Below are 14586 nucleotides of genomic sequence, written 5' to 3' on the forward strand. Positions count from 1 at the left end.
CCCCAACTTGCTTTTTTTTTTATGAAACCTCCCCAACTTGCTTAAAGGTGGTGGCGATGTGTTCACACATTTTTGTTAGTGAAAGCTTTTGCCATGTCTTAATTTGTGCCCTTTGCTGTGAAAAAAGTTGTATTATCCTAAATTTACACACGGAAAGAAAGAAACTAAAGTTCTTCATCCCATTTTTTTAAAAAAAGACACAAAAAGAAAAGAGACTAAATTCTTCTACATTCTAACTCAAAGTTCCTTATGGTATCATATGTCAAATACATTGGTAAGAATCAGCGGCGGAGCTGGTCAAATTTCACTCTTTGGACCACTGTCCTGTACCGGATGGGCTCAATTCGTTTATCTTATAAGCCGTATTTTTTCTGGCAGCCAACAATATATTTCTCGCATAATAAATCAGCGAACAATATTTTTTCAGCTATGACTTTTTAAACCAGCGAACACGCAAGTATCATCTGTATTTTAATTTGAAGTACCACCCCCACTGTCACAAACCCGATCATGCCATTTTAGTTACCATGAGTATCATCTGTATTTTTTAATTTCAAGTTTCAAAACTTACATATTAAATTCCGCACTTTCTGGCTCTGTTGCCATTTATCGGACAATATGATGCTTCCCATGAGACAGCTCGTGAAGGATGGTTTCATACCTGTTCAATCTGCACAAACACGACAATTGTCGGACAGTCAGGTAGATCACATCGGGCCGTCCGATAGATCACAATCATGCACAATTTGGTTGTCAAATTCTAATCTTCCCTAGCCCCACCTGTCAGCCTTTCATGAATCCAACCCACAACAGGCTCTCCTCTCACTCTCTTACTCTCACATTCTGTCCGGACCCAACAGTCGTTCCAACTTCCAACTGAAACTTTCCAAAAATCACCCCTTGAAGCAGCGCCAATACAAACTTAACATGTTTTAATGCATAGATCCTAAGGGCATGTACAACGCATAGACGAGGATATGTCTCTAACCACCTCGAATCTATCATACAGACAGGTATAAAGACAGGTCATACAACCCACAGACAGGTGTTCGTCTCTAAAGCTGTTTAATGCTTTGTATGTAGATAGGATCAACTATAAATAAACTTTTGTATGTCATTGTGTGACTATTTGATAGAAAATATATCAAGAATAAATAAGAGTAACATAATTATAATATTTTTTTAAACCATCAATGTAATAATTATATTATATATAGTAGCAACATAATATTTTTAAAACCATCAATATAATAATTATATTATATATTGCAATGCCTTTGACTAATTTTCTTTGTTTCCATAACGTTGCCATATATGCTCGATTAGATCCTTCTTGAGCTTCCTATGTGTTGGCCGAGCTTTGATAGCAGAATTTCTATGAAGTGCCTCTGCGAAGGTAGGATCAGGGTTGTCGCTTGTACGCACTTCAGGTGGAAGCACTATCGTCGCACTTGGATTCTCATTCAAATCCAAGACTTCTCTAATTGAATCCTTCTCATCTTTCACTATCATATTGTGAAGTATAACACAAGCTTGCATTATGTTAATAACATCCTCCTGCTTCCATAACCTTGCTGGTCGACGAACAATATCAAAGCGTGATTGTAGCACACCAAATGCACACTCGACATCTTTCCTCGCACCTTCTTGCATCAATGCAAATAATTTATCTTCCTCCGACTGAGGGGTCGTCACAGTCTTCACAAATACTGCCCATTCTGGATATATTTTATCAGCAAGATAGTAACCCATGTCATATTGTGTTCCGTTTATGTTATAGTGTACTGCAGGAGCTTCACCTTTTATTGCTTGAATGAATAGTGGTGACTTATTTAGAACATTTATGTCGTTCTGAGACCCGGCGGTACCAAAGAAAGCATGCCATATACGAAGATCTCGAGTTGCCACTGCTTCAAGGATCATAGTAGGAACGCCTTTGTCACCACGTGTGAACATGCCTGCCCAACCTTTCGGGCAATTCTTCCATGCCCAATGCATACAATCGATGCTTCCCAACATTCCTGGAAAACCACGAGCCTCATTTTCTTGCAAGATTTTTTCTAGTTCATCACTTCTTGGAGGGCGCAGATATTCTTCACCAAAATTTTCAATCACTCCTTCAGCAAATTTTCCCAAAATCTCCAAACAAGTGCTTGCAGCAATCTTTAACACCTCATCAAGTTGATCAGCCGAGGTTCCATAAGCTAGCATCCTAATGGCAGCAGTACACTTTTGGAGCGGTGAAAGTCCACTCCTGCCAGTTGCATCGGGTCTTTGGGTGAAATAAGGAGACCAATCACTAAGTGTGTGCACAATACGTAGGAACAACGACTTATTCATCCTTAATCTCCTACGGAACATCTCATCGGTGTAGATAGGATTTGCAGAAAAATAATTAGCGACAAGATCTTCGTGACCTGCTTCTCGATTTCTTGGTATGTACCTCCTTGATCCACTCTGTCGACGACGACGACGAGATCCAGTTGATGCTTCTTCGTTGATGCCGGCCTTGAATTCCTCTGCTGCGATATCTTCTAAAATTTCATCCTCTTCTAGCATATCTTCCACGGTGAACACCTCTGTAGGATCAAAGTCTTCGACATCTTGCAGGGCGTCTTCTGCATCATGTGGCTCCATAGGAACTAACTACAGCAGGGTGGTGGAATGAAGAAATGTACAGTGGCAGGATGCAACTGGTACCATTTTATAGTACGAGAGCTAACACATTCACATACTAGTGGAGCACTAGTGACACGGAAGCAATATCTAAATGATAACTGATAATAGTCGAGCACTAGTCGCATGCAGAGCTCTATTCGCATGCAAAGCTCTGTTCGCATTCAGATAACTGATCATAGTGGAGCACCTCTATTAACTGATAATAATGATAACCGATAACTATTAGGTTCCTGTTCACATTCAGATAATAGCTACCATTAGGTTCCTGTTTCCTCTTAGAATTTGCTAAATCTATCAAATTTGTCTATATCAATAGCAGATTCCTTTGAGTTGCCATCTTCATCTGAGCTGGGTTGTTTTGACTGCTTTTTTGCAACAAGAGCTGCCTTTTTTGCTGCCTTCTGACCCATTGGTCGCTTTGGCATCTCTTCCAAAATTTCATCATTTTCCTCCTTATCTCCTTCAAGGTGAAATGATTTCCTTTTACGTGCATTCTTCAACTCTTCATTGTATGTTTTCCACTTTGTCACTTTCCTACAAATTTTCCAAACCTCAATCCCAGCAAAGGGTCCTAACTTTGCATCTTTATTGTCTGCCACATAGAACTTGTGGGTTGCATCAATCCACATTTGATCAGAATATCCACTTGTAAATAATCTGCGAGCCTTTACATAAGCACATTCAAAGAGATCTGTCCACCTATTAATCTTGTGCCATCTATCCTAGCATTGCTTCAGATTTCTTTTTCGAAGTGGCGGTGTAGTCTTGTTGTAAGATTCAACAACTTCACCCCAATATTAGTTACCACCCTTATCAGCTCCACAGGTAGAGTCTGTGGAATGTTCTATCCAAGCGCTCATCAATCTAACATCCTCGTCCTCTGTCCATAGGATACGTCTCTCAATCCTAATATTTTCTTCATCATTGTAAGGCTGTGGAAGCATGATCTCCACTTCAGGTGGTGAACTTGCTTCGGTGTTGGCGGACACTGGTTTGTTGTGGATAGGTGCACCAACCAAATGAAAGTTGTGTGGCTGATTATTGAAGTAGTTCATGAAACCACCAGGAGGACGTGGGTCTTTATCCCTGCAGGAAACATAGGTAGTATTAACTGAATGAATTGGTGTGCAGAGTTGTTCTGAATCGACATGGCCTCCGCGTGCTCTGTTCAGATTTACTAGATAAAGTAGTTATTAGTAGTACTTAGCTGCTCTGTTTACTATGTTCAGTTCTAGTACGGCTTGGCAAAATGCAGTTGGTCAAGAGCATTTTCAGTCACCATCTTGTCTTAGAAAAACAAATATATACAATCTATGACTTGTAAGATAAAACACATACATACAGCCTATGACTTGTATAGACACTATGCGTCATGTATAGTTTACTGAATCTGAATTTCCTGCTGCTATCATTTGCGGATAGAATACAACCAGATCTACTGGTAATAGAAACAAAAATAATTAGCTGTCAGGTACAAGCATTTGCAACCATAGTAATTTAAAACTAACTATCTACAAAAGTAATTGAAACAAAAGCCTATGCGACAAAATCATTTGCAAACTAGTGATTTACAAGCATCGATTGCTAACACAAAGAGATAGTGACTGATTTTTTTGACAGGGCAAGCAGAAATAATGTCCATCTAAATTTTTTTGGCAGGGCAGACATAGATAGTGACTGAATATTCTTCAGTTATTCTTCTACTGTAATCTTAACTAGGACTGATAGTCACAGATCCAAACGTTTTGAGTGATTACCATGATGCAAAGCCAGGAGAAGAAGGATCATCGCCGGCCGCATCCCACAGAGCTAGAGACGGTGAAGGGGGGAACGGAAACCCATCCATGGACGAGGAAGAGCTGGGGAAGGCACCAAAGCTGGATCCATTGATGGACGATGGTGCTGTTGCCGCGCCCTTGCCGAGACCACCGGTGGTTGGGCGAGTCGTTGCCGCTGCTGAGCCACCACCACGTCCGAGGGAGCGGGCCATCAGCATCGAGCCGCCACCACGACCCAGGGAGAGAGCCGTCGGCACCGAGAAGCCACCGCGACCGAAGGTATGGGCTGGGGTCGCGGCTGCCGCTGCTTCGAAGGCCGATGGTGTGGAGCTCTTCTTCTTCCTAGCTGCGGCCGGCGGGGACATCGTACCCAAATCGAAGACGAGCAGAGTGGGAGGCGGAGAGGTGGAGATGGATTTGGGGAAGACAACACCGAGATATATTGAGGTGGAGATGGATTCTGGCACGCAAAACTCCTGCGCGCGCCCAAATCGGCTGCTGCCTTGCGTGTGCCCACTGCTGACCACGCCGGTTCCGGGCACACCATCGACTCTCAAAGATGAGGCCGTACAACGGTGCTGCGGCGTCTCTTCAGCCTCGGAGCACGGGACACAGCCGTCGCCTCGCGAGACGACGGGACGCTCGTCTCTCGGTGGAGTCAAGGTTGTTTTTTAAAAAATGTCGTCTCCGAGACGGGGCAAAAGACGGCGTTGTACGTGCCCTAAGAGTATCTACAACAGGCTCTGTCAAATGGATCTCCAAAACCCACGATTTAGAGGACTTCTAAAAAGGATAGCTCTCCAACAAAATAAAGTACTATAGCAACTTCTCTATATTTGAATGGGCCATGCAATAGGTCTTGTTTTGATTGTTGGCCGCACCTGTCTCCCGTCCATAAGGCACCACGCCTTGTCGCCGGCCAGCAGGGACACCACAGCAGCCAAGAAGCACCAGCCGACCGGAAAATTCTGCCTGTGCACGCACATAAAAACAATTTTCAGGGGTACATTCAATTGAGGGTATTCACAGTATTTGTTACCAAGAGCTTGTTTTAATTCTTAGTTTATAGCTACAACTAAAAAGGACCACATCATATTTGACTGTAGGAGCTCATGTATTTCTCTAGTGAAGTCACTGAAACTCACTGAAAAGCTCTCTGCAACCCAGATAAAAGACATCATGTGGACATAGGAAACAACTATACAACAACAAGGACAGAGCTTACCCAAACTTTGATCATAAAGATAGAGAATAGTAAGTTTCTATGATGCCATTGTTCCTGAACTCTAGTCTCAATCTACTTGCCAGTCACCATATAGGTGGGTTCAGCTCAGTCAGTAGTAATGCTCCCTTCAGCATGTGCAGACTAAGGGACAACAAATTCTCTGATGGTGAACTACTACAACAATCAGTGATTCACTAATTCACTACTTTCTCTTGACCACACCAAAAATATGCAGAAAAACCCCTTCTACTTGTTACGGACATCTCATACAGTACACCAACATGCCAACTGAATATGCAAACGAAAAACACACAGTAGCTGCTATCTGATCAAACTTTCAAGTACAATTAGGTTCATGGGAATCAGATCTCACCTATTCAACACTCAACAATGGTCACTCTCTTCTCCATTTTGATTATTCAGTTGCTATCGAACACCAATGTTTCTCCTTTTAAACGAATCAATTGCTTGAAAAATTTATAGTAGCACATAACAAAAGTTTCTGACATTGAATGAAGGAGAAAGAAATGGTTGAGATAAAGGTCATGTATACCTGATGGACTGGAGTATAATGCAACTCTCTTCAGATGCCATCGAGAGTACAGGTGGCCTTGGGAGGGACCGACGTCAGTGGCAGCGGCACACGACAGCCCACGAGAACAGCTCGTTACGGCTGCAAAAACTGGCCTGCAAAAAACTGGGCCGTACCCGTTTTCCACTACTCCTCCATGTTCCCCAATCAAAAAAGGCCGAACCGGCTCCGCTTCGCTTCCCTTCCCTTCGGCTGTCCCCAAAACCCGTCAAAATCCTCCGAACCCCGCCGCCGACGAGGGTCGTCGCTATGGCGCTGGCGCGGCGGCTTCTCCGCCTTAGTCCCCACCTCGGCACGCTCCCGCTCCCATCCCCCAACTCCTCGAACCTCATCGGGACTCGCACCTACATCTCGGACATGCGCCGCTCCGCCTTCGTCGACCGCCTCCTCCGCTCCGTACGCTCCGAGATCTCCTCCCTCAGTAACTTCGCGCCGCCACCGTCTCCCCCACCCCCTACGCCATTCACCGTCGAGGACCGCCCGGGCGAGCAGTGGACCCGCCTGCGCCGCGTGTTCCCCGCGGCCGAGGGGGAGGAAGAGGAGGTCAGGGTGGACGCCACGTTGGTAGACGGCGCGCTCCCTGCCTCCCGCTCCGGCGCGGACACGGGCGGTCCGCCCAGGCTGCACATCAGCGTCAATGTCGAGGTCTCCAAGGCCGCGCGGCCTGGAGTGGTGCTCACCTTCGAGTGCTCCGCGTGGCCCGACGAGATGGAGGTGCGGAGGGTCTTTCCCGTCCGCCGCGGCGGGCCTGCGCCAGTGCAGCAGTACATCGGCCGCCAATTCAGGTGATACTATATGATGTGAATCGTGAACATCTCTAAATTTTGACAAAGTTTTGGATGCTATGTTACTCGCAATTGCTGCTTAGGTTGTTGGTACTCGCCTTGCTAGTGATCAAAATGTGTCACTTGCTCTATTTTTAGTGAACTAATGATGGTGTGGGACGTGTGGTCATTCATGAAATAGGTCAAGTACTTCAGGACGGGAATGGTCGGAATCTCTTTCCATTCCCAATTCATGTTCAGGAAATGTTGAGGAAAATGTCAAATGTGCTTGCCTTTTGTTTGCATAAGGAAATGGTATGAATTCTGTGGAAAATACACAAATATGTGTTTTATTTGAAAAATGACTAGTGTTGACTTGTTGGACACAACAAGGAGAAACTATTTGTCGCAGGTCCTGTCGTTTTATCACAAGCTGTGTTCATTACAGCAATTATCTACAACAGGCTGGCTAAAGTAAAAAATCTGAGCATGAACCAATAGGACCTTGTTCATTGCCATTTTGATTTAGTTGCTCTTTATTCCCGACAAATCTGCTTGTTTCGTGCCAATATGAGAGACTTTTCCCTCTTCTTTTGGAACATATACTGATAACTAATTTGTTTGTTCTGGTGAGCAGTGAGTTAGATGAGGAAATGCAAAGCGCGGTGCAAGATTATCTGGAGCAAATTGGAGTGAATGATGACCTTGCTGCATTTCTGCACGCGTACATGGAAAACAAGGAGCATACTGAACTTATCAGATGGCTGAAAAACATTGAGTGCCATATCAAGAAATGAACATTCGACTTGGGTTAATCGTTTGTCTTACAACACTTGTGGCCTTAGATCACAATCTTGGCACTTTACTATTATTTGAATTTATTTTTATTGGTGTCAGTTTGTCAGGTATGCTAGTGATCTGCCTATACACCCCCGGGAGGTGTTCTCTCCAGGAAGCAGGCCAGTTCTTTTTGCCCTCTATTTCTCTTTCCTTTGATTGTAACATAAGAGCCATGATTCATGTGTCGAAAGCTTCCAACTCGGCTGTAAATGGTAGATATTTCCTTGCCTCATCCGTGTAGGTCTTCTTGCTTAAGGGTGTAAATGGCTGTCTGGAAATCTGAAGTATGGATACCAAATGGTAGATATTTCCTTGCCTCTCGTCCGTGTATGTTGTTTTCTCTATCTAATTCTAGATTTGTATTCAAAATGTCCGATAACATCTGAATCTATGAAGAATATAGTACTGGGTGAAACTATCTAAAAGTTATTACTATCACTGTGAGTAATGACTAATACTCCCTCCATCCCAAAATAAGTGATGTTTTAGGTTTGTCTTAACTATTTAGAGTTTGATAAAATTTATACAAAAATTACTTATGTTTATGATACCAATTAAGTATGATTAGATTTATCATGAAATATATTTTTATAGTCTACCTATTTGGTGTCATAAATATTGCTCTTCTTTCTTAAAGGTCAAACTTTGAATAGTTTGACTTAGGACAAACCTAAAACATCGCTTATTTTTGTTTTTGGAATAGATGGAGTAGTATTGATTTTATAATATTGCTAATATGTACCATTAATTTTATACAACTAATGCATAACCCCATGTAGCTAATTATGCTAATTTCAATTAATAGGACTAATGATACATAATATATACCATTTCCTTTGGAGGTGCTCATAGGGGTAGGGTTTGCATGCTTGTGTTCTTAGGGGTGAGTTTGTGTGCGTTATGAGTGTCTGCGTTGTATTGTGTAATTTAGAAAAAAAATTATTGAAGATAATGACTAATAATATTACTTTAACATTATTGGATTGATCAACAAATAGCTTGTTTTAGGCACGAAACTAATGCATGTTACTGGATTGATCTTTCACCTACTTGATCCGGAAATCAGAGTTACATATCACGTGCTTAGCTCATTTTAGGCACGAAAGTTTGCGTTGATTACATAGGGAAAGTGTCGGGACCAGAACGACGGATCGCATCGCAGCCCACGACACTTACGTCGGGCTGGGCACCAGGGAGCAATCGCGCGGCCCAAAAGTTCGAAATGAGAAAAAAAAAGGAAAAAGTCTACTTTACATCCCTCAACTTTCGCGAAAGTCTGATTTTCGTCCCTGAACTTTAAAACCGGACAAAATACATCCCTCAACTTTTAAACTGTGCACATTACATCCTTGACCTGGTTTTGAAAGCGGTTTTACTTTTTTCTTTTTATTTATTTTGGCTGAATTTTTTGAAAAATCACAGTAAATCACATAAAAATCATAAAATAAAAAACTCAATTTTGTTGGACTTTAGATCAGTAGATCTACACATTGAATATATAATATAGTATGTTCTAGTACAAAATTTTTTGATGCATCTTTAGATCTATGTTTTTCTGTAATTAATTAGACTAATTATAGCTAAATTTTCTATGGTCCAATTGTGATGAAATTTATATGGTGAGCTAATTATTCTATGTTTGAGTTATAGTAAAAATTTTATACTCATTGAATCATGTATTACTTAGTTATAGATTTATTTATGTTTATGCTTGTTAAATTATAATAAATGTATAACTAAGTTATACATGACCTAATGAGTATGAAATTTTTACCATTGTTTAAACATATAGTAATTAGTCCAACATAAAAAATTCACCACAAGTATACCATACAAACTATAGCTATGAATTATTCTAATTAATTATAGAAAAACACAGATCTAAAGCTACAATAAAAATTTTGTACTAAAGTGTACTATATTATATGTTCATTATGTAGATCTACTTATTTGGAGTCCAATAAAATCAGATTTACTATTTTATAAATTTTATGTAATTTACTATAATTTTACAAATATTCAGCCAAAATAAATAAAAATAAAAAAGACAAAACTGCCTTCAAAACCGCTTATAACATGCCAGGGACGTAATATGCATGGTTTCAAAAATTAAGGGATGTATTTTACCCGGTTTTGAAGTTTAGGGATGAAAAACAGACTTTTGCGAAATTTGAGGAACCTAAGTTGGACTTCTTCCAAAAAAAAAGTTTCACATTACCTTTCAAAGTCTGTTTTACCTCCTTGAATACCCCCTTCAACTTTTAAAACATTCATCTTACCTTTCTGGTTGGTTTTGTCTTTTTTTTGCTAAATATTTAAAAAATCATAGTAAATTATAGAAAAAACATAAAATAGAAAATCCTAGTTTGTTGGACTCCACATTAGTAGATCTATATAGTGAACATATAATATGCTATGCTTTAGTACAAAGTTTTTACTTTATGCTTTAGTACAAAGTTTTTACTTTATTTTTAGATATATGCTTTTCTGTAAAATGGAATAATTTATAGCTGCAGTTTCTATGGTTCAATTGTGGTAAAATTTTATGGTGGACTAACTATTTGTTTGCTTAAATTGTGGTAAAAATTTAATACACATTAGATCACGTATAACTCAGTTATAGATTTTATTTTTGCTTAAATTGTGGTAAAAATACACATTAGATCATATGATTATGAAATTTTTATTATAAATTCAATCATACAATAGTTAGCCTACATAAAAATTTCATCACAATTGGACCATAGAAATTGCAGTTATGAATTATTCCAATTAATTACAGAAAACATAAATCAAAAGTCATAGCAAAAACTTTATAATAAAACATATTGTGTAGATCTACTCATATAGAGTTTAACAAAATTAGATTTTCTATTTTACGATTTTTATGATTTTTAAATATTTAGCTAAAATAAATAAATAAAAATAAAAGGACAAAACCGCCTTGAAAAAGCTTATAACATGGCTAGTGAGGTATGCTTCCCCTCCCAAATGAATGGTAACATCATTTTTGTCCATTTGAAATATGCAAATGATGCTTGTAAATAGTTAAGGGATCAAGAAACCTTAAAACTTCCCGTTATGATCATGATTTTTTATAGCAAATATTGGCAAATATCTAAGCTTCTTTAAGGACATGTTTGGTTTTGCACCTCGCCGGAGCTGTCTGGTGCTACAAGGCATCTCATTTTGGACGCCCGGGCTATACCTGGGCAACGGGCCGGCCTGGCCCGGCACGGCACGACAACGGGCCGGCACGGCACGTTACTTAACGGGCCGAGGGGGCACGTCGTGCTCTGCGGGCCGTGCCTTACCGGCCTGCGTGCCTGACCTTCGGCCCAGGCACGGCACGGCGCGGCGGGCCGTTTTGCGTACCGGGCTGGCCCGACAGGCACGGTAAAAATAGAGGGCCGGGCCAGCCCATAGCCCGTTGAAAGATAACATCTCAATAAATACATATTTAAAATCAGATTTCAAACATATTCATATTCATCAATCATCATTAGTTAGATACTTAGATAACAGATTCAAACACAGATGAGAGTTGACAGATGTAAATATCAAAATGAGCTGTTTGGTGCAATGCTGCCTCATTAAAAACCTACCTAGGTAAAACTCACCCTTGTGAGAAACCCTAGGCAGGAAAAAAGAGTGCAGCCAGCTCTAAATGTCTTAAGTCTTACTGTCTTAACAATATTACAGACCATTGTTCAAATGTTCAAATGAAAACTAAGTGAGTGAGGGTCACTACCACTCTCAACTCACACAAAAGCACCAACACTCCCAGCAAACAAATGAAATGACCACCCCTCAGCCACCAGTACCCTCATCTGCAACTTCAGGTTCATCCAGGAACAAATTCTCAAAGGCATCTTCGATTTCCTTGTTATCAGCAGCTTGATGTTGCTCCCTCTTCTCTCCTAGCTCCCAGTCCTTCAACAAGGTTAGCATCTCCACATGTTCGGGTTTCAAGCTTCGGCGTTGTTCTTCTAGGATCCTTCCAGATAAACTGAAACAAGACTCTGAAGAACAGGTGGAAACAGGAACTGACATGATATCTCTGGCCATAATAGCCAGGATGGGATAGGTTAGTTTGTGATCACGCCACCATAGGATAATGTCAAAACCATCCTCATAAGAAGTTATGCAGTCGCTGTCCAAATAGCTTGCAAGTTCAGAAGCAGTAGATTGAGAAGAAGAACAGGCAGATGAAGGACCAGGTAGATCTGATCCTCCAAAAATTCTCCCCCAAGCCTGTTTTCTCTTACCAGTGACTGGGGTAGGACCAGCAACTCTTTGATTCCTAGATGCACCATACTTTCTCAAATATTTCTCAAACAATTTATGCAACTCAGTTTTCACATCAGCATAGTAAGCAGTGTAATCAGTACCACTACATTCATGAAGTAAATGGAGGACCCTTTGCATACCTCTGAGCTTAGCTCTAGGGTCAAGAATGAATGCAAATGAATATAACATAGGAATGTCCTTCCAATACTTAAGAAACTTACTTTGCATAGGAAACACAAAGGCTCTCAGATTAAGATCTCTTTCACAAGCATGTAAATGAGTTGCAATCTCCAGAACATGGTGCAGAACAAGAGGACTGGTAGGATAATAAACACCAGATAGTGTAACAGTACAGTCATAAAAGAGTTCCAGGAACTCCAATATTTTCTCAGCCACATGCCAATGAGCTTGAGACAACAGGGCACTACCATAATTTGAATTTATGAACACAGAAAATACTTCACGATAAGGAACCAAATGTTTAAGCATGAGATAAGTAGCATTCCATCTAACATCCATGTCTAAGCCAAATTTTCTAGGCCTCATACCTTTAGCTTCACAGTAGTTCTTAAACATAGCAACTCTTTGATTAGAGGAGTTCAAGAAATTAATTGCAGTTCTAAAGTCCTCTATATAAGGTTTGATTCTTTTTAGTGCAGATTTAACTACCAGATTAATAATGTGACAAGCACAACGTTGATGCACAAGACTGTAAGATCTATTAATAGGATCATCATCATCAGGTGCAGGGTCAGGACCAAGATAACCAGCAAACATGGGTGTCAAAGTTTCCATTGCCTTAGCATTGGAAGATGCATTATCTAAAGTGATAGAAAAGATCTTATCAATCAAGCCATATTCCTCAACCACAGATGCAATGGCAGCAGAAATGTTTTCACCATTATGCTTAACTTCAATCAACCTAAGACCTATAATCTTCTTTTGCAACTCCCAGTTAGAATTTACATAGTGAGCAACAACACATATGTAATCCTCCTTAGCATTACCAGACCATATGTCAGAAGTCAAAGCAACAGATGATGAAGCATGCACACAGTTCCTAATCATAGCACGACGTTCAGCAAATAACTTATCTAGATCTCTAGTGGTGGTTCTTCTAGATGATCTAACAAATCTTGGATTATGAGCACGAACAATGTATTCTTCAAATGCATCAGTGTCACCAAAACCAAGAGGAAGATCAAGCCTAGCAATCAATCTACACAGTTCAGTTCTAGCAACAGTAGGATCATAGTTCCAATTATGCAAAGCCCCATCAGAACTAAAAGCTAGTCGAGACTGAACCTTATTTTGCCGATCAAGTTTAGCAAGGCAACCTTTAGCGTGCCTAAGAATATGACCAGTACCAGCAGCAGATCTACCACTCAAAACTTTTTTACAAATCTTACAGATAGCTTTAACACGCACACGATTACCATTTATCATCTCAAAAACCTCATCAAATGTTTCCCAACACTTAGACCGTCGCTTACCACATGTACCAGAGGAAGGAGTAGCATTACCATCACCATTACCATTAACACCAGTGCTCATGGTGTGGGTGTTGGAGTCCACCGCATCGACGGGATCGACGTCGTTCACGGGAGGCTGTGACCCGCCGCCACCGGATGCGTCGACAAACACATCAAAGGGGTCACGGCCGTCATCGTCCCTCTCCGGGGACAGCCCAGCAGCGATGAAGTCGTCATTCCCTGTCCACTCGTCGCACGTCGTCGCCAAGGGGCCCTCGGCCGCGGACGGCTGTACTCCTCCTCCTCCAGCACCATTCCTCAACGGTGCGTGGCCACGACTTGGCCGCGGTGCCATTGCCCTAGCCCGTCGTCCGTCTACGCCACCAAGGCTAGTTGACGACGAGGCATCGGCAACAGACCTGCAAAAAGAACAGATCTAGGGTTAGATTAGAATGGGGGAAAAGAAAAATGACGAAGAAGACGAGATCTAGGGTTAGATCTTACCTGCGCAACCGGAGCCCGGCGCCGGAGAAGACGAGATTAAGAAGGACGACGAGCGACTACGGAACGGAGACGGGGAGGCGGACTCACATGCTCATGGACAGGATAGATGAAGAAGGGAGACAGATAGGGAGAGGGAGGCAGGGAGCAGGGAACTCAGGGAGAGAGGCAGAGAGCCGACGGCGACGGCGATGTCACCAGATCGAAGGACGACGGCGGCGAAGGAGTCGAGAGGAGCCGAGGAGGCGAGCTGACCGAGCTCTGAGCTCACAGCTCCGATCCGAGACTGAGAGCGAGATGCCGAGGTGCGACTGGCCGACTCCGAGTCTCCGACTGCGAGAGCGAGTGGGCGACGGCGGCTGCGGGTGGGGAATAGGGTTAGGGTTTGGTGAGGGTGAGGGACGCGCGGGGGGGAGGGGAATTTATATGGGGATGCGGGGAGCCG

The 14586-nt window shown here is 41.8% G+C and overlaps 3 protein-coding genes and 1 pseudogene across 3 annotated transcripts; 1 reads left to right on the forward strand and 3 right to left on the reverse strand.

The window, feature by feature from the left end:
• LOC110437300 lies at positions 1282 to 2376 on the reverse strand. Its single transcript, XM_021465697.1, has one exon. The coding sequence runs from the start codon at positions 2359 to 2361 to the stop codon at positions 1282 to 1284; it is 1080 nt and encodes a 359-aa protein (XP_021321372.1). The 5' UTR covers positions 2362 to 2376.
• On the reverse strand, positions 2955 to 4525 carry LOC8080601 (annotated as a pseudogene).
• On the forward strand, positions 6418 to 8287 carry LOC8080602 (uncharacterized protein At2g39795, mitochondrial). The gene is made up of 2 exons (XM_002444367.2): positions 6418 to 7059; positions 7676 to 8287. The coding sequence occupies exons 1-2, from the start codon at positions 6524 to 6526 to the stop codon at positions 7833 to 7835; spliced, it is 696 nt and encodes a 231-aa protein (XP_002444412.1). The 5' UTR covers positions 6418 to 6523; the 3' UTR covers positions 7836 to 8287.
• On the reverse strand, positions 11689 to 13995 carry LOC110437301 (zinc finger BED domain-containing protein RICESLEEPER 2-like). Its single transcript, XM_021465698.1, has one exon. The coding sequence runs from the start codon at positions 13993 to 13995 to the stop codon at positions 11689 to 11691; it is 2307 nt and encodes a 768-aa protein (XP_021321373.1).

Source organism: Sorghum bicolor, chromosome 7 (genome assembly GCF_000003195.3).
Source record: "Sorghum bicolor cultivar BTx623 chromosome 7, Sorghum_bicolor_NCBIv3, whole genome shotgun sequence".
Taxonomy (NCBI): Eukaryota; Viridiplantae; Streptophyta; class Magnoliopsida; order Poales; family Poaceae; genus Sorghum; species Sorghum bicolor.